General features: G+C 43.2%; 1 protein-coding gene across 1 annotated transcript; it reads left to right on the top strand.

Annotated features, from left to right (window-relative positions):
* Positions 1 to 2,067: 2,067 nt before the first annotated feature.
* LOC120043065 (ephrin-A1-like) lies at positions 2,068 to 13,210 on the top strand. Its single transcript, XM_038987788.1, has 5 exons — positions 2,068 to 2,327; positions 11,616 to 11,911; positions 12,080 to 12,145; positions 12,342 to 12,461; positions 12,584 to 13,210. Exons 1-5 carry the CDS (start codon positions 2,230 to 2,232, stop codon positions 12,703 to 12,705), a joined length of 702 nt encoding a protein of 233 aa, XP_038843716.1. The 5' UTR covers positions 2,068 to 2,229; the 3' UTR covers positions 12,706 to 13,210.
* Positions 13,211 to 21,403: the final 8,193 nt, after the last annotated feature.

Genomic DNA, 21,403 nt, shown 5'->3' with positions numbered 1-21,403 from the left:
CTTGTCTAGTTTGTTCTCTGGTGATTGGTCATTTACCAATAGAACGGAGCTTGTCTAGTTTGTTCTCTGGTGATTGGTCATTTACCAATAGAACGGAGCTTGTCTAGTTTGTTCTCTGGTGATTGGTCATTTACCAATAGAACGGAGCTTGTCTAGTTTGTTCTCTGGTGATTGGTCATTTACCAATAGAACAGAGCTTGTCTAGTTTGTTCTCTGGTGATTGGTCATTTACCAATAGAACAGAGCTTGTCTAGTTTGTTCTCTGGTGATTGGTCATTTACCAATAGAACGGAGCTTGTCTAGTTTGTTCTCTGGTGATTGGTCATTTACCAATAGAACGGAGCTTGTCTAGTTTGTTCTCTGGTGATTGGTCATTTACCAATAGAACGGAGCTTGTCTAGTTTGTTCTCTGGTGATTGGTCATTTACCAATAGAACGGAGCTTGTCTAGTTTGTTCTCTGGTGATTGGTCATTTACCAATAGAACAGAGCTTGTCTAGTTTGTTCTCTGGTGATTGGTCATTCACCAATAGAACAGAGCTTGTCTAGTTTGTTCTCTGGTGATTGGTCATTTACCAATAGAACGGAGCTTGTCTAGTTTGCTCTCTGGTGATTGGTCATTTACCAATAGAACGGAGCTTGTCTAGTTTGTTCTCTGGTGATTGGTCATTTACCAATAGAACAGAGCTTGTCTAGTTTGTTCTCTGGTGATTGGTCATTTACCAATAGAACAGAGCTTGTCTAGTTTGTTCTCTGGTGATTGGTCATTCACCAATAGAACAGAGCTTGTCTAGTTTGTTCTCTAGTGATTGGTCATTTACCAATAGAACGGAGCTTGTCTAGTTTGTTCTCTGGTGATTGGTCATTCACCAATAGAACGGAGGGTACAGGTGTTGATCTCCTCAGGGTGCCCACTTGTCTGCCTCTTTTGCAGCGTCTCTTCCTCTTTCGAGTCCCGGGATTAGGGCCTGGTCTGAGCAGTATGTCAACAGCTGCCAACTTGTTGAAGTAGAAATCTTCATCCAAATGGAAGTTAGGGATCACTGTTCTGATGTCCAGAAGCTCTTTTCGATCATAGGAAACTATGTCAGACATAAAAATTCAGATCAGCATAAAAAAAACACAAATAACCATCCACTGCAGAGCCATCTTCATTAATCTTCGCACACACACACACACACACACACACACACACACACACACACACACACACACACACACACAATGAAGTTCTGAGCCTGCTGACCGGGCCTTGTCTAGTCCCTGCCCCCTGTTGGTCAGCCCCTGAACCCATGGAGTCCTGGACTAGCAGGGAACACAGTGTGTTTGGCACATTTACTGATATTCTTGCTTGATTTCTGCAATGTGGTAATTTTTGTTTTTGTCAGTCTTGTTTTTTAGTGGCACAAAAGAAGTGAATACTAAATGTGGGATAAAAAAGGGTTGGCTATACTGTATTATAATGCATTATTTTGAGCAGCTTTGTGTTGCTAATGTACAGTCACTGTGTGCCTGCAGACTATATGGCTACAGGGGACCCAGAAGATTAGCTACACAGATAACATCTGAATGATTCAGTAGGATAACATCTGACTGACCCACACAGTCACAGACGAGCTCTCCTAGAACATTTAGGGACATGTATACCTTGCATTACATTAGATTCACTTATTTTCTAAAGTATACCATAGTATTGTTATTTCACATTTTCATGTTGTTGAATATGTGAGCCTATAATTAATCGGGGGGGATCAGCAAGTTTTGCATTAATGACTAAAATTCTAAGAAAACACTTTTGGTCACAACAAAAGAAACACAGCAACTATTTTGAGTGCGTCATGAATTCATTTCAATGTCACAAAATAGCTATAGGCCCATATATTTCTGTCCATAGCTTTGATTATATCATATAGATTGGATAAAGTGTTCATGGCGTCTCTAGTTGAATAGTCAGAGCAGCGGGGCGTTTTTCCCGCTGTTATTGGCTATACAACCGGGAGAGGCGTGGCTCCGTTAGACAAAACAGTCAACGCGCCTCGGTCTTAACCATACAAACCGCCGTTAAACTCCATAGAAGGAGGTCTCAACCATACAGAAAAGCAACAGCTATAGACCAGCACCCCTATCATACATTTATTTTGACAGTGTGCACATCCTGCACAGACTTATTCTGCAATAACTGACAGTATCTGTTGGTGTTTGGTTTTGTTCTGGTCCTAAATCAGCAGCTATGGATTTGGTGTGGCTGGTGTGTTTGGCTGTGAGCTTCGGAACCGGGTTCGCTTCTGCAGAGAGACACAGCGTCTTCTGGAACAGCACAAACCCAAAGTAGGTGTTCTTAATCTCTTTCTCTGTGTGTTTGTGCGTATTTTGGTGTAGCACACATTAAAAGTGTGTGTGATTTCTGTTTACGCGCACCTAGTGCTCAACTCACTTTGAGAATGCGTATCTGACACTACTAGGCCTACTCAAGTACACTTTCTGTCATGGGATAAATACTGTTTGTGTCTCATCCACTCAATGGATAGCCTACGCGCTGAATTTCCTCGGTTCTTTACCAGACATCCCACCCCACTGGACACACACGGCCTGGTTGAATCAACGTCGATTGCACGTCATTTCAATGAAATGTTGAACCAATGTGGAATAGAATTTGACATCTGGATTTTGGTATTTATTTTATTTCTTCCACTTGTAGGATATTAGGTGTAGGCTGTGTGCCTTGTTGTATTAGCTGTCTGCTTGCCCCTTTAACCAGGTAAAATAATTATATTGAGGCTATGGTAGGCCAATCGCGCAGCAGGGCATAAACAGAGAACAAGGGGAAGAATGGGAACGAATTCTGAGACAGATGGACAGACAGAATCAACCATATATATGATCTCGATACAAAGATAGACTCCCTCACACAGCATAGCATAAAAATAAATCCTGAAATGAACCAACTCGACCTGAGTGTCTGAATCCAGACTGTATGTCTGTGTTTCACTCTATTGGTGCTGTTGACAGTCTGACACTTCAGCTCTCCAAAAGGGGGAGGGGGGGGGGTGAGAGACATGTCCAATGCTGATTGTTTTGGGGTCAGAAATTGTAACGCTACCCTGCCACTCAGTGGGATCAATGGAGCTTGACAGGTGTATGCGAGGCCATGTGATTTATTGAGCTTTTAGCACAGAGCTGAAGATGGTGAGGAAGAAGGATGGATTATTTTATAGAGGAAATGGACAAAGACTGAGGGGTCACGGTTTCAGCCGACTCTGGGTCGATGTTATTGTACCTTCTTATCGCAAGGTCAGATGCCATTACAGCCTTTTTGTGTTGCCTTAATTCGATTTGCACTTTATCTCTGTAGCCTAATTCTCCTTAGGCCAATGATGATGACAGAGCACTAAATTAGATTTCCTATGAAATGGGAAAGACATTGGTTTTGTAATTGATTTAATGATGTGAGTACAGGAAAATTTTGTTGACTAGTCATACCATGTCATGCGTCGTGACGTAATGGGTTTTGTCGGTGTGAGTCAGCCGTGTACTTTACCTGTTCCGTACGCAGGTCTGACTTTACCTGGGTTTGTCGGTATGACATCACTGAGACGGTGCCTCGAGCACAAGGAACACGACTTCTGTTGATCAGGTGACATGAGGAGGAAGAGAAGGACATCTGAACCAGACTCTTAGTCCATAATGAGAAAAGAAAGAGGTTATAGAGGAGAAATCAGAGCATCAGAGTTGTGGGGCAAGTGAGAATTGCTATAAATGCAGAGAAATACAGAAAGAACATTTGAGGGGCAGTGGTCTGAGTCAGTGTGTGTTTAACTATACTTGTGCGGCCCGGAAGTCCCCACCAGAATAGTAAACAAACAAACATTTGACCAACTGGGGACATTTTGTTGATCCCCACAAGATCAAATGTTATTTCTAGGGTTAGGATCTAGGGTTAGTTTTAGGGTTAGGAGCTAGGTTTAGGTTAAGGTTAAGGTTAGGATAAGGGTATGGGTTAGGGTTGGGGGTTAACCTTGTCCCCACAAGTTTAGCTGCGCAAGACTGTGTTCTTTAATCTGGATCTGGACTACATTCCCACTAACTTGCATAACAACATCAACAACACCAATCATAATGTACACTAATCCTTTTCGTAGCAGACTAAAGATAGACTAACACATAACCAGACAATATGTTCACACGTCACACATGTACTCTAGACACAAACAAGCATGTTCAGACACACACTCTCACATACATTGACACAGTCACACATTAACAAAAACAAACAACATGGTAACTCGCCGCGCCAGTTTGATGTGGAAGCTGTGATGCGCTCAGTGTCCACTAAAGACCGATAGACTCACACTGGTAACTATTACTCATGATACAAGCTCTACTCACACGTTCTGTACTGCATATGTCTCACACACACACTTTTTTCTGCAGAAGTCTTTATCTAAAGTCTCTCAGAAGGAGAATAATCACTGTTAAAAATGAAGACTTAATTCTAGTCTGACCCATACACACCTGCCCTTGTTACCACATTTTTACTGTATAATTGCTCGTCCTTCTCTTTAATCCCTCGTTCTCAGAGTTTCCATCTTTCTTTTTCAACTTTCTCTTTCTCTCTGGGCAGTTTTCAGTCTTTCAGCCTGAGAGCCCAATCTGGTCCCTCAACTGTCGTCCCACTTTACACTGTGTCTCAACCACCTGATTCACTCCCATGGGATCAATCTGTCAGTCAGACTGAAAGCCAATGAATCACTGAGTCTAATTGATTCCTGGCTGATTGATCTAAGGCGATCAGGTGTAAACTGATGTTTACTGACTGACTTCGGATGGTAACACACAGATCGCTCAGTGTGTGTGTACAGTTGTCAGTCTCTGACCTGACTGGTGTAGAAACTGGTTTTTCGCAGTCTGTTCCAACCTTGTGTTATAGCCTGGTGTGTGTGTGTGTGTGTGTGAGAGACTGGGCTTGTTTCGACCTGATCCAACAGCTTAATCATTAGTTCTGGCGCAATGCCTTGTTACTGGAAGTGTTTTTTTGTTTTTGACTGAGCGTGAGTATGTAGTGTTGCCTGAACTCCAATGTCAGAGAAAGGGAGGGGCACTATACGTAGGCGATATTACGGAGCACTGATAAATCAGTGACTCACACGCATACATGCGCACACACACACTCTCTCTCTCTCTCTCGGGGCAGGAGGGAGGAGTTGGGTGTTAATATTAGTAGCAGCCAGCATTCCACACTTCCCCTGTTACTATACTCAACTCTGTCAGCTGTGTTCGACCACCCCCCCCCCCCCTTCCTTCCTTCTCTCCCTCCCTTCTGTACCTGTCCGTTCCTCTCTCCATCGCCACTCCCTCTTCTCCACACCAGCTGCGTCTTCTCCAGCTTGTTATTGCCTGACTACCTCTCTCTCTTTCTCACTTTCTCTGTTTCCATGAGTTCATCTATCACATATTCAAGTATTCATGTTCTCCTCTCCCATATAGCTATATATTTCCAATTCTCTGTCTTCTTTTGTCTTTCTCTCTCGTGTTGTTGAGGTGTTGGGCTTGTCTGAACAGATATGTCCTAGAGGAAGAGGTTTAGGGTTGTGGTGGCTGGTGGGGGAAGAGGGTGGTTTGGTTTTAAAGTTAAATGTGTGATTTTCTTCTCTGTTGTAAAGCACTTCTTTCCTCTGGCTATATTCCCCTCTCTCTATTCTGAAACCCTCCCCTCTCTCTATTCTGAAACCCTCCCCTCTCTCTATTCTGAAACCCTCCCCTCTCTCTATTCTGAAACCCTCCCCTCTCTCTATTCTGAAACCCTCCCCTCTCTCTATTCTGAAACCCTCCCCTCTCTCTATTCTGAAACCCTCCCCTCTCTCTATTCTGAAACCCTCCCCTCTCTCTATTCTGAAACCCTCCCCTCTCTCTATTCTGAAACCCTCCCCTCTCTCTCTCTCTCTCTCTCTCCTTCCCCCCTCCCCTTCCCCTCTCTCTATTCTGGATCCCACCTCTCAATTCAATTCAAGAGGCTTTATTGGCATGGGAAACATATGTTAACATTGCCAAAGCAAGTCTCTCTCTCTCCCTCCCACCTCATCTGTCACTCTGGGTCTCTAATCCTACAGCAGAATGAGGGGGAAATACACGCGCGCACACACAGATTACAGATGATCTGAGCTGTAATCTGACTAGCTGACCTATAGACACTAAAATCGTCATCGTCATTCTGCTGCTTTTTATATTTAGAATAGATTATATCCCTGCTATCTCTCTGGCGTAACAGACGTGTGTGTGTGTTAGTAAATCTGAAGCTCCTTAAATATGTAGAGGAACATATCCTACATAGAACAATCAGTTAAAGGAGCCAATAGGATAGCTCCAGTAAGTCAGCTACACAGCGTATAGTTCTGTCCATTCAATCACATCTAGGCATATAGCTTGTTTCCTGCTGACATAACAGCTGTCTTACCGAACACTCTCACACACACATTATCATGGATGTAATATAAAACAACGTGTTTAAATTATATATTTTTTTAAATACTTAATTAGCACCACCCGGGCCCCCTTCCATCTCAGCTCTTCCTCTCGCCTCCTTATCTATGGTCCAGACTTCCTCTCTCTCTCTGTCAGTCCCTCTCTTTCTCACAGACCCTGCTCTGTTTTCCTGAGTAGTTTTCCACACAGATCACAGCAGCTTGCTTAGTCTCCCCACTGTTACTGTTTGACTCAATTCTGCAATACTGAGGACTGCTTTATCCTCACGTTATCACATTGTGTGTGTAGGGTCATGTTTGTGTGTCCAGTATCATCTCGTGCAGCGTTTCAGAGACGGCTCTCTGTTGCCCCCTAAGGGCCACGTCCAGTCAGCTCAGCTCAGGCCTGACTGACTTCTCTGTTCGAAGCAGCCGGGATATTTCCAACAAGAATTTTTGCAATTCATGACATTCACTTTGAATGAAAATAGTTTTGACCCCAACTGTGTTATTCTGTATAATCCAGATTGAACCCTGGTTATTTGGAATATAATCGCCCTGGTTGAGAGACCTGTGAGTCTAGTTCTCCTCATTGACCCAAACCAAGCTGCATATCTAGCAACCTGCCAACACGTAGCCTTGTTCTATTCATCTGGAAGAGAGAGTTGGGAACAAAGTGGGGGATGGGTAAAAGAGAGGAAGGGATTTGTGTTGAGAAATTAGGCTGTCATGAAGAGCTCTGATAGTATGTTACCTTAAGAGCAAGGGAAGAATAGAGGTGTGATGAACAGAGGGAGAGGGGGGTGGGTTAATTTAGAGCGCATAAAGGGGAGACAGACGGAGAGATGGGACATGGATGAATGGATGGCTGGCTGGCTGGAGGGAGGGAGGGGAGAAAAGGTTGTGTTGACATTTTTAAAGGCTCTCAAACCCTGCATTTCCTTATAAAGAATCACACATACCATGAATAGGTGGTGGTGGTGGTGGTAATAAGTGGAGTCTGGATGTGATAATGGGGGTTGGGACAGAATGATTAGACTCCTGTTATTCTGATCTGTTGGAGCGTGACAGACAGAAGAATGACCTCTTTGGAACTCTCCTCTCAGGAGAGAATGTGGGAGATTAGAGAGGTTCGACTAGAGTAGTTAGTGTACAATACTGTATTAGTAGATACAACAACTAAAACCCAGATTACAACTGACAGGCCTATATCCTCCTGAGTTCAGGTGTGAATGTGGGAGATTGGAGAGTGTTCTAGAGAGGTTCTACTAGAGTAGTTAGTGTACAATACTGTATTAGTAGATACAACAACTAAAACCCAGATTACAACTGACAGGCCTATATCCTCTTGAGTTCAGGTGTGAATGTGGGATACCACAGTGAATTAATAGGGTCATTTATACGCCTGTGTGTGCAGATGTTATAGTTGTATGGTGTGAGAGCATTCTATTCCACAGACTCTCTCACACCCCAGAAGCCCTGTCATGACATTCCTCGTGTGTGTGTTGCTGACTACCTGTGGAGTATATGGTGGGTTTTGTTAACAGTGCTGACTCTCCTTCAGACCTGCTGTGTGTAACTAGACTCTCCCTTGAGTCAGTGGGAGTGTGTATGAGGATTCTGACTCTGAACTCTAACCCCTGTGACCTGCCTGACAGTTTGTAACATTCCCCAAAGAATGAGAGGAGGAGGAGAAAGGAGAGCATTTTTGTTGTGGGTTTTTATATGGAAAACACAGGAGGGATGGTAGGGAGAGAAGAGAGATGGGCCTATAAGAATGGAAGAGAAGAGAGGGGTGGGATGTGATAACAGCATGAGATGAGGAGAGGACTTCAAAGCTGTTGAGAACTTAATGAGGTGTTAAACAACTCACCCAATCACCCTACTGTCATAACCACCTACTACACACACACTCAAAGCAAACACACATCTGTGACGCAGTAGCTACAGTAGCAGCTCTGAGAACTGTTCAGTTCAGAGGAGAGGTGAAGGGAGACTACCTTCCACCCTGGCTGTTTACACACACCTCAGTGAGACATGGACAGACAGACAGACACACAGGCTCTGGTCTGCCCTGATAAACAGATGTGCTCAAGTGCCTGGGGTGTGAGGCGGCCTGAATTATGGTATTCAGAGAACAGCACCCTCACCCCCCTGCCTCTCACACACGCGTAGCTATCACATTAACGCAACTCTCACTCTCCTGTGAAGAGAAGGACGAAGGAGAGGGAAAGACGAGAGAAAGGCGATACTGTTCGGAGGGAGGGAGGAAAGGGTGCTTGTGTTCCAGTTGTGAGTCTGGCCCTGTGTCAACTGGCTTCAATCAGCTGGACTTCTCCCAGATCCCTAGGCTGAGATTGCACACATGCACACACTCACACAACCCCTCCCATTGATAAGTACGGCCATCAACGTTACTGTAAATCTAGCTTCATCATGATTATTGTACAGAGTAAATTATGGGCAACATGGACCACGTGCAAAATGCTGAGAGCCATAGTAGCTACAACATACCTCACCTTATCATGTCTACATCAGCCTCTACTAGTGAGCAGAGGACACTGAGCACAGCCTTTGGGCTAGAGGGGGTGAAGGATGGGGGGCAGACTGGAGTCTAGTCAGCTCCAGGGTTTATGTCTTTGGGGGAGGGGTAATTACACCCTATTCAGAACCCCTCCTCCCTTTGTGGGCAACAGCTAGCTTTTAATTAAGTAGGCTCCAGAAGAGCTTTTAATTAAGTAGGCTCCAGAAGAGCGACAAAGGGAGATCTGAAAGTGTGATTGTGACTGAGTGACTGAGATTAGCAACAGAATATGTGTTTTGACAGCTTTAGACAGGAACATGTTTTTAAGGAGAAGCTGTGGTTGGTGTGGAAATCAGGTGGATTCCATTCAGTTAGGAAAGTCTCTTCACTCTACTGTAGCAGTGCAGTTCTCTCGTGCCGTTCGTCTCAACCCTGTCATTTACCAGTCGGAGTCAAAGAAAATCAATAAGAAAGGAACAGAATTGTTTGTCAATTAAGCGCTTGAACCGCAGACCGGCGTGTGTGCATGTGAAGGCTAAGCCAAAGATATCATCCTGTTTTGAAGTGGTGTTAGAAAGAGGCTAATCTAGCTATTAGCCCCGGCTAATGAGCCTAGGTACGGGCTCTGCTAACAATACATGTTGTGACAGGCAGGGTACTCTCTCTAGGTCTCTCTCTCTCTCTCACACACACACACACGCAGGGGGATTAAAGGGTGTTAGAGACCGACATGGAGCCAGTGTGTCTGTCACTTAAGAAGGACAACAACAACAGGAGAGAAAGGAGGGATGAAAGGAGGGAGGCAGGATACCAGAAAGCTCCTGTTCTAGGCTTTGATGCTTGGGCACACAGAAACACAACATAAACATGTAAGAACTGGGTTCTTCACACTGTCTCTCTCACATAAAGCTAGTGTATACATTACTATGAGCCTTTCCTCCCTAATTAAAGTGCCACCAGCTGCCTGTGATACAGACGCTCTCTCTCTCGTGGCACAGAACAGAGCCACACACCCGGAGTATGTGGCAGGGTGTTTGTGCTGCGGCCTGTGTGGATGTCTGTTCAGCCCAGGGCTGGGAACCAATGAGACTCTGACGTGCATATTATACTGATTACATCCTCAGGGATAACAAGCTCTTACCCACAAACTCAACCTCTCTTCCAGAAAAGTGTGTGTGTGTACTCTGCCAGCACCACTGACTCCACTCGCCAACACAACTCAACTGTGTGAGCTGAATCCTTATAGGCCTAGAGGACAGCTGGAAAGCACTGTTTTAATTTGATACCCAGATACAGCACTTTGTTTCTTTCATCTCTCTAACCTTCCTTCCTACCAGAAATATAAGTTCCACTGCTCTACCCACTGATCTAGGGTTTATTTCATGAGTTGTGTGTGTTAGACATTTGTGTCCGTTCACGTGTATACCTCAGTAGATTGGAGGGGTTGGCTGGAGGGAGGGAGGGCGGGCGGGCGGGAGGGAGGGAGGGAGGGCGGAACAACAACCACAACAACAGTTAAAATCTAGAACCGAGATGGGGGGGGGGGGAGCTTAGAGTCATAAAGTCAATGGAGGGTGAAGATGAAAAGGAACACAAAGGGAGACTGTCTCCACCTCCCTCAATATTTATTTTTCATGGAGGAAGAAGTAGGAAGAGACAGAATCAGGGGTGAAGAGTCACTAGAGGAGTAAAAACAGTCACACCCACTGACACTCCAACAGGTGCAGAGGGAAAGAAAGGGAGGGAGAGGGACACAGAGAGATGATAACTAACTCATTCAAATGACTTGTGTAGGGAGGGAGAGAAAGAGATTAAATGACTTCTGTAGGGAGGGAGAGAAAGAGATTAAATGACTTGTGTAGGGAGGGAGAGAAAGAGATTAAATGACTTGTGTAGGGAGGGAGAGAGAGAAAGAGATTAAATGACTTGTGTAGGGAGGGAGAGAGAGAAAGAGATTAAATTATGTGTAGGGAGGGAGAGAAAGAGATTAAATTATGTGTAGGGAGGGAGAGAAAGAGATTAAATGACTTGTGCAGACAGAGCATGTATCGGACGGACGGACGGACGGAGAAACTGTCACTCAAAATCTTGTCTCCATGGACACAGTGAAACTCTACTCTTAAAACTGAGTAGAACGCCGCTCCAGAAAACAGATGAGGGAGAGAGTTAGAGGGATAGGCAGAAAGAGTGTAGGCGTGTAGTGGTGTGTTCTTGTCTAAATAAATACATCAAACAAGTTCAGCTAGTGACTCCTGATTGGCTACTCACTAATTCTCATTGTCTGGGTGACAGGTCTACACCAGGACTCACGCAATCACACACGTGCCGCAGGTGCAAATACACACACACACTGTCTGTTTGGGCTGAGTCTTAACAGCTTTTTGTGTTTATGATTGTCCGTGAGTGTGTTTATTATGAGTGTGTGTTTGAGTAAGTCGGTTCTTCCATGCGTGTTTGTTCATGTGAGTGGAACAGCCCACACAAACTCTGTCATCCGTCTGGGAATGGGCCGTGATGATATTTCATAATGTTACGTTTGTTCCTTCGGTCAGTCAGAGATGACTATTAGATGTAAGGTCATCTAAAGATAATAGCCAGACATGTCACTAACCACTCTCCTTCTCTTCTCTCTAGTTTCCTATGGGATGAGTACACAGTGGAGGTGAAAATCAACGACTACCTGGACATCATCTGTCCTCACTACACGCGCGGGGAGCTGCCGTCCCAGGAGGCCGAGCGGTACGTGCTGTACATGGTGGAGAAGGAGGACTATGATGTGTGTAAGCCCCACTCCTTCGACCAGCTGCGTTGGGAATGTTCCCGACCCTTCGCTGCCCACGCCCCCGAGAGGTTCTCCGAGAAGTTCCAGCGCTTCACCCCCTTCACCCTGGGCAAGGAGTTCAGACATGGAGAGAGCTACTACTATATCTGTAAGTATATCAATACTATAGTAGTACTACTACACATTTACTAATACCACTACTATCTATGTGCAGTACTACAATCTATGTGAATACTACCACTTAACTGTACAATAGACTACTCTAACACAATGCTTGGGTATTTGTACTAAATCTCCCTCTCTTCTCCCTCTTCAGCCAAGCCGCTGCATCACCACGGCCAGGAGTGTCTGAGGCTGAAGGTGGATGTGGTTGGACCTCATGGTGAGCTCCATTCCCCTGTCTCCATCAACATGCTAGCATTAGCCTCTGTTAGCTTTAGCCTTTAGAGGGTTTTCCTATGGTAGCATTAGCTTCCGTTAGCATCAATAGCTAGGCTTAGTGTTCCCCATATTCAGTGGTGTTCCCGTTGGGTGTTCATACAATCAAGTTCTTACCAATGACTTCTTGTCTTCTACAGGTTCTGGGAAGGCCAAGGCTGACAAAGTCAAGGATGGAGTGATGGAGAAAGCGATGGATGGAGGAAAGGGAAAGATAGGAGCAGGAGGAGTGCACAACCCCTCCAACAGGCTTCCAGCCGGTACGTCTCCCATCTGTCCATCCAGAGAGACAGTCAGATGTACAGCATTGACTCTGGATACTGGAAGTACAGTAGAATTGTTCCACTTGTTTCTGATAATAACGTGTTCTCTCTCTCTCCAGATGACCCTACTGTGTTGGAGCCTAAGGTCCAGAAGAGTGTGGGTAGTTCAGGTGTTCAGCTGGTCTCCCTGTCGGTCTTCTTCACCCTGTTCCCCGTCCTACTATCCCTGTTACTATATTGAGACTGAGTTACAGACCTAGCTACAACAGAGACACTGTCAACCCAATGCTGGACATTGGCACAGAGAAGATTTTTATAGATATTTTTATATTTGCAACTGGACTGAGCTGCTGTGTGTGTGTGTGTGTGTGTGATTGGAACGTGGATCGTTCCAGACGATGATCTTCAAGAGTATTTTCTGAAGGATATTTTTCTACATGTTTTTGTAAATGAAAGAGGATGGATGCTATTTCCCTTTTTTCTCCATTTGATCTGTATGGAGACTTGGAAACCCCACTGACTCTGGAACAGATCTAACTGGAAACGTGATGTACTAATCATTATTAGAAAACTGACAAAGGGATAACTGTTTTCATGATTACCCTGAATTGATTTGTAACAGTGATTATACACGGAGTGTAAAAAACATGATCAATACCATCCTAATATTGAGCTGCACCCCCTTTTGCCCTCAGAACAGCCTCAATTCGTCAGGGCATGGACTCTACAAGGTGTCGAAAGCGTTCCACAGGGATGCTGGTCCATGTTGACTCCAATGCTTCCCACAGTTGTGTCAAGTTGGCTGGATGTCCTTTCTTGTGATTCTTGATACACACAGGAAACTGTTGAGCGTGAAAAACCCAGCAGTGTTACAGTTCTTGACACACTCAAACCGGTGTGCCTTGTACCTACTACCATACCCCGTTCAAAGGCACTTCAATCTTTTGTCTTGCCCATTCACCTTCTGAATGGCACATATAAACAAGCCTTGTCTCAAGGCTTAAAAATCCTTCGTTAACCTGTCTCCTCCCCTTCATCTACACTGATTGAAGTGGATTTAGCAAGTGACATCATAGCTTTCACCTGGTCAGTCTGACATGGAAAGAGCAGGTGCTCCTAATGTTTTGTACACTCAGTGTATAATGCGGGTACATATTCTTTGTTCAATCTGAAATAGTTTGAGCCAAAGCCTACAGTAGTCCTCTGAAACGGCCTCATGTTTCCTCTACATGTAGAAACTATTGATGTATATGTATGTGTATTAACTGACCTTCCTCTAAGCACGGTTTATGTCTTGTTTAGTGTAGTAGATACTCAGGTCAATGGGGACGTTTCTTCTTGACATGTCACTAAAATCAAACTAAAGTGTATTTGTCACATCCACAGGATACAGCAGGTGTGAACAGTACAGTAAAATGCTTACTTGCAAGCTCTTCCTCAACAATTATAATTCACTGTACAAAACCCAATGTGACAGATGCATACTCTAAAGCACAGATTAGCACACACTAGAACAAAACACATATCTACATAACCAGATCCTCTGTCATTGAGATGGTACAACAGCTTCTAGTGAACACATTGGGATCGTTTTAGTCATTGCCGGTTTGCTTTTGTATGTCTTTATGGTTTAGTGTTGAACAGATGAGTGTATAGGAACGAGATGGAGGGAATGGGAGTTGAGGGAAGGAGGAGAGCAAAGCGGTAATGACAGGATTCTGAGAGGGTGTTGTGATTGCAGGGAGGCTGGGAGCTGTGCTTTCTTTACTGATATACTGTAAACAACATAACCGGTACACTGGATATTTTGGTGTGTGTACAGCACTGTAGGTTGGTGGCACCCTGATTGGGGAGAACTGGCTCGTGGTAATGACTGGAATGGTATCTCATACATAAACACATGGTTTCCAGGTGTTTGATGCCATTCCATTCGCTCCGTTCCGGACATTATTATGAGCCGTCGTCCCCTCAGCAGCATCCTGTGGTTTACAGGTGTAATGCAAAGGAAATCCCTACATACAGACACTGTATTGTAACTTGTTTTTGTAAATGTTTGTACATAAAATATGTAAATAACAGCATTTGTTTAAAATGTGAAAACTTTAATGTAATTAAAAAAGTGATAATAAATCTGACTTGAGTGCTTTCAATTCTCACATTTTATAGCCAAAGGTAAAACATTGATGGTCACACTTTCAAAGTTGTTACTTTTGACACAATTCACAGCTGGAGTATAAAACTTTCACTGTGACATTCGTTTTGATGGATGACAAAGGCCCATCCATCTGATCTCTGAAGAAATCTCACCCTCTCGCCAACTCCCCTCATGTCTTTCCCGTACTCTTCTCTCCTTCCCTCGCTTTTGCCATTTCTGTCTTTCATCCTGGGCTGGTTTTCTCTGGCCATAACATCACAGCCCTATGGCCAAACGTCGGTGTGGAGTTGGATGAGAGAGATACTATTTGGCCCTAAACAGAGAGTACACAGTGGCAGAATACCTGACAACTGTGACTGCCCCAAACTTAAGGAAAGCCTTGTGTAACGAGTGCGCTGAGAGTCGGGAAGCAAGATCAGGGAGTGAGTGTTTTAATAAATAAACAACTAAATACCAAACAAGAAACGCACCGAAATGATGACACCTGGGGAAGGAACCAAAGGGAGTGACAGATATAGGGAAGGTAATCAGGGAAATGATGGAGTCCAGGTAAGTCTGATGACGCACAGGTGCGCGCAACGATGGTGACGGGTGTGACCCATAATGAGCAGCCTGGTGACCTAGAGGCCGGAGAGGGCACACACGTGACACTTTGACTATGTACAGACTCAGTGAGCATAGGCTTGCTATTGCGAAAGGCCGCCGTAGGCAGACCTGGCTCTTAAGAGAAGACAGGCTATGTGCACACTGCCCACAAAATGAGGTAGAAACTGAGCTGCACTTCCTAACCTCCTGCCCAATGTATGACCATATTAGAGACACATATTTCCCTCAGATAACACAGATCCACAAAGAATTTGAAAACAAATCAGATTTTGATAAACTCCCATATCTATTAGGTGAAATAGCACAGTGTGTCATCACAGCAGCAAGATTTGTGACCTGTTGCCACAAGAAAAGGGCAACCAGTGAAGAACAAACACCATTGTAAATACAACCCATATTTATGTTTATTTATTTTGTACTTTAACCATTTGCACATTGTTACAACACTGTATATCGACATAATATGGCATTTGTAATGTCTTTCTTCTTTTGGAACTTATGTGAGTGTCATGTTAACTGTTCATTTTTATTGTTTATTTCACCTTTGTATATTATCTACTTCACTTGCTTTGGCAATGTTAACACATGTTTCCATGCCAATAAAGCCCTTTAACTGAAAATGATAATACTAATTTGAGAGAGCACAGGGGGAGGAGAGAGGGGTGACAGGAGACCATGAGCAAACTGACACCTGGATATGAAAGTGCTACTCTCACTCTCTCCCTCAAACTCTCCCTTGCCCTTCTGTTTGCTATCTTGTCTCTTCTCTCCCCTCCCTCTCTCAATTCAATTCAAAGAGCTTTATTGGAATGGGAAACATGTTGACATTGCCAAAGCAAGTGAAATAGATAAACAAAAGTAAAAGAAACAAGTGAAAAAGTTCCAAAGGAATAGAGACATTTTGTCAATAGGGTGTGCAGGGTGAATACGTGGTCTGTCGTACGGTAATTTGGTAAAAAGCCAATTTGCTCAGTACATTGTTTTCACTGAATAAATGTATGAGTCTGCTGTTAAGGATAATGCAGAGGATTTTCCCAAGGTTGCTGTTGACGCATATCCCACGGTAATTATTGGGGTCATTTGTCTCCACTTTTGTGGTTTGCGGTGATCAGTCCTTGGATTGGGGAAGATGCCAGAGCTGTGGAGGATGTTAATATTAAAGAGTTTAAGTATAGCCGATTGGAATTTGTTGTCTGTATATTTTAGCATTTCATTTAGGATTACAACGCCACAGGCCTTTTTTGGGTTGGAGGGTTTGTATTTTGTCCTGTAGTTAATTCAATGTAATTGGAGAATCCAGTGGGTTCTGGTAGTCTTTAATAGCTGATTCTAAGATTTGAATTTGTGCATGTATATGTTTTTGATGTTTGTGTAACAGTTTAACTTTAGTCCGTCCCCTCGCCCCGACCCGGGCGCGAACAAGGGACCCTCTGCACACATCAACAACAGTCACCCACGAAGCATCGTTACCCATCGCTCCACAAAAGCTGCGGCCCTTGCAGAGCAAGGGGAACCACTACTTCAAGGTCTCAGAGCAAGTGACGTCACCGATTGAAAGGCTATTAGCGCGCACCACCGCTAACTAGATAGCCATTTCACATTGGTTACATTTGTTCTTAGTTATAGAGTCCAAAAGATTGGAGAAGAGGTTTATCCATACATCTCCGTTTTGGATAGATTACTCTTCGTGTTGTTGTTTGTTTAGTGTGTTCCAGTTTTCCCAGAAGTGGTTAGATGCTATGGATTATTCAATTACATTAAGCTGTTTTCCAACGTGCTGTTCCTTCTTTTTCCATAGTTTATTTCTGTATTGATTTAGTGATTCACAATAGTGAAGGCGTAGTCTCAGGTTTCTGGGTTTCTATGTTTTTGGTTGGATAGGTTTCTCATTTTCTTTCTTTGTTTTTTGCATTTTTCATCTAACTCTCTCTCTCTCTCTGCCCTGTCTCCTGTGAAAACTCCACATCCGCTGGCACCATGTTGAGTTGGACTGCAGGGCTGCCCATATAGGTAGTACCACCTATATGTACCAACCGGGGCTTACACAAGCTTTACAGTGCAAACAGAGGAGTTACCCAAATCTGTCATCTTCAACATAATATTTGAAGATTTTATTTCCAAAATGCTATATATCAATTTTCAGAAATGTTGGTAAATTTGCTTTTATTGTTTAAAGAAATTATGAAAGAGTTTGTGTTTTTCACTATCTGGTCACGGCATGGGGTTGTTCAATGTCAACAGTGAAGAGGCGACTCCGGGATGCTGGCCTTCTAGGCAGAGTTCCTCTGTCCAGTGTCTGTGTTCTTTTGCCTATCTTAATATTTTCTTTAAATTGGCCAGTCTGAGATATGGCTTTTTCTTTGCAACTCTGCCTAGAAGGCCAGCATCCCAGAGTCGCCTCTTCACTGTTGATGTTGAGACTGGTGTTTTGTGGGTACTATTTAATGAAGCTGCCAGTTCAGGACTTGTGAGGCATCTGTTTCTCAAACTAGACACTCTAATGTACTTGTCCTCTTGCTCAGTTGTGCACCGGGGCCTCCCACTCCTCTTTCTATTCTGGTTAGATTCAGTTTGCGCTATTCTGTGAAGGGAGTAGTACACAGCATTGTACGAGATCTTCAGTTTCTTGGCAATTTCTCACATGGAATAGTCTTCATTTCTCAGAACAAGAATAGACTGACGAGTTTCAGAAGAAAGTTCTTTGTTTCTGGCATTTTCATCCTGTAATCGAACCCACAAATGCTGATGCTCCAAATACTCAACTAGTCTAAAGAAGGCCAGTTGTATTGCTTCTTTAATCAGGACAACAGTTTTCAGCTATGTTAACACAATTGCAAAAGGGTTTTCTAATGATCAATTACCCTTTTAAAAGGATAAACTTGGATTAGCTAACACAACGGGCCATTGGAACACAGGAGTGATGGTTGCTGTTAATGGGCCTCTGTAAACCTATGTAGATATTCCATTAAAAATCAGCCGTTTCCAGCTATAATAGTAATTTACAACATTAACAATGTCTACACAGTATTTCTGATCAATTTGATGTTATTTTAATAGACAAAAAATGTGTTTTTCAGTAATATGAGATCTGTATTTAAAACGTTTACATTTTAATTTTAGTAATTCAGCAGATGCTCTTATCCAGCGCGACTTACAGTAAGGGCATTTATCTTATGATAGCTAGGTGAGACAACTACATAGCACAGTCAAATATACAGGATGCTAACATTCCATTCCAGCTAAACAATGCATATATAGCATTTAGCAAAAAAAAGTCATTTTCATACACATCTAACATCTATTAATTCAAATCTGAGAACAGTTATATTTTACACACAGATGATGGTACCCATAAGCAATCATTTGTGATGAAAAGTCACTGGTGGAAGAGTTGGGGGATATAGCATTTTGGAAATAAACTCTTCCTTTGTAAAAGAAGACAGTAATGGGGACATTTAAGATACAGAAACAGTCTTTGACTTTTTCCACATTTTGTTGGGTTACAAAGTGGGATTAAAGTGGATTTAATTGTCATTTTTGGTCAGCGAGCTACACAACATACTCTGTAATGTCAAAGTGGAAGAAAAATTCTAACATTTATTACAATGTTGAAAAATAAAACACTAAAACCTTGATTACATAAGTATTCAACCCCCTGAGACAATACATGTGAGAAACACAGTTGGCAGCGATTACAGCTGTGAGTCTTTCTGGGTAAGTCTCTAAGAGCTTTGCACACCTGGATTGTGCAATATTTACCCATTATTATTTTAAAATTCTTCAAGCTATGTCAAGTTGGTTGTTGATCTTGCCATAGGTTTTCAAGCCAATTTATGTCAAAACATTAACTAGGCCACTCAAGAAAATTCAATGTTGTCTTAGCAACTCCAGTGTATATTTGTCCTTGTGTTTTAAGTTATTGTCCTGCTGAAAGGTGAATTTGTCTCCCAGTGTCTGTTGCAAGACTGAACCAGGTTTTCCTCTAGGATTTTGTCTGTGCTTAGCTGCCTTCTGTTTCTTTTTATAAAAAAAAAATCCCTAGTCCTTGCCAATGACAAGCATGCCCATAACATGATGCAGCCACCACCATGCTTGAAAATATGAAGAGTGGTACTCAGTGATGTGTTGTGTTGGATTTTCCCCAAACATAATCCTTTGTATTCAGGACAAAAAGTTAATTTATTAGCAAAAATGTTTTGCAGTATTACTTTAGAGCCTTGTTGAAAAAAGGATGTATGTTTTGGAATATTGTTTATTCTGTGCAAGCTTCCTTATTTTCATTCTGTCATTTAGGTTAGTATTGCGGAGTAACTCCAATGTTGTTGATCCATCCTCAGTTTTCTCCTATCACAGCCATTAAACTTTGTAACTGTTTTAAAATCACCATTGGCCTTATGGTGAAATTCCTGAGCAGTTTCCTTCCTCTCTGGCAACTGAGTTAGGAAGGACGCCTATATCTTTGTAGTGACTGGGTGTATTAATACACCATTCAAAACCTAATTAATAACTTCACCATGCTCAAAGGGATATTCAGCGTCTTCTTACCAATCGATGCCTTTCTTTGCGAGGCATTGAAAAAACTCCCTGGTCTTTGTGGTTGAATCAGTGCATGAAATTCACTACTCGATTGAGGGACCTTACAGATAATTGTATGTGTGGGGTACAGAGATTGGTTAGTCATCAAAAAATATGTTAACCACTATTATTGAACACAGAATGAGTCAATGCAACTGTGTGATTTGTTAAGCACATTTTTACTCCTGAACTTATTGAGGCTTGCCATAACAAACGGGTTGAATACTTATTGACTAAAGACATTTTTACTCCTGAACTTATTGAGGCTTGCCATAACAAACGGGTTGAATACTTATTGACTAAAGACATTTTTACTCCTGAACTTATTGAGGCTTGCCATAACAAACGGGTTGAATACTTATTGACTAAAGACATTTTTACTCCTGAACTTATTGAGGCTTGCCATAACAAACGGGTTGAATACTTATTGACTAAAGACATTTCAGCTTTTCGTTTTGTATTCATTTCGAAATTTTTCTACAAACAAAATACATTTTTGACATGGGGTATTGTGTGTAGATCAGTGACACAAAATCTCTAATAAATATAATGTAAATGCAGGCTGTAACATAACAACATGTAGAAAAAGTCAAGGGGTGTGAATACTTTCTGAAGGTACTGTAACTAAAGTAACTGTAACTAATATTCAGTTTAGACACAATGTTTAGCATCTTTGGAGTTTCTTTATTACACTTCATTTCCACTGTTCTGCTTGTGAAACTCAAGGTGTGGGTGATGGTCACTAGTGTGGGTTGATGGTCACTAGTGTGGGTTGACGGTCACTAGTGTGGGTTGACGGTCATTAGTGTGGGTTGATGGTCACTAGTGTGGGTTGACGGTCATTAGTGTGGGTTGATGGTCACTAGTGTGGGTTGACGGTCATTAGTGTGGGTTGATGGTCACTAGTGTGGGTTGACGGTCATTAGTGTGGGTTGACGGTCACTAGTGTGGGTTGACGGTCATTAGTGTGGGTTGACGGTCACTAGTGTGGGTTGACGGTCACTAGTGTGAGTTGACGGTCACTAGTGTGGGTTGACGGTCATTAGTGTGGGTTGACAGTCACTAGTGTGGGTTGACGGTCACTAGTGTGGGTTGACCGTCACTAGTGTGGGTTGATGGTCACTAGTGTGAGTTGATGGTCACTAGTGTGGGTTGATGGTCACTAGTGTGGGTTGACGGTCACTAATGTGGGTTGACAGTCACTAGTGTGGGTTGAAGGTCACTAGTGTGGGTTGATGGTCACTAGTGTGGGTTGATGGTCACTAGTGTGGGTTGATGGTCATTAGTGTGGGTTGATGGTCACTAGTGTGGGTTGATGGTAATTAGTGTGGGTTGACGGTCACTAGTGTGGGTTGACGGTCACTAGTGTGGGTTGATGGTCACTAGTGTGGGTTGACGTCACTAGTGTGGGTTGACGGTCACTAGTGTGGGTTGACGGTCATTAGTGTGGGTTGACGGTCACTAGTGTGGGTTGATGGTCACTAGTGTGGGTTGACGGTCATTAGTGTGGGTTGACGGTCACTAGTGTGGGTTGATGGTCACTAGTGTGGGTTGATGGTCACTAGTGTGAGTTGATGGTCACTAGTGTGGGTTGATGGTCACT

The sequence above is a fragment of the Salvelinus namaycush genome, unplaced genomic scaffold (genome assembly GCF_016432855.1).
Source record: "Salvelinus namaycush isolate Seneca unplaced genomic scaffold, SaNama_1.0 Scaffold851, whole genome shotgun sequence".
Taxonomy (NCBI): Eukaryota; Metazoa; Chordata; class Actinopteri; order Salmoniformes; family Salmonidae; genus Salvelinus; species Salvelinus namaycush.
This window is presented reverse-complemented; position numbering and strand designations above follow the sequence as displayed.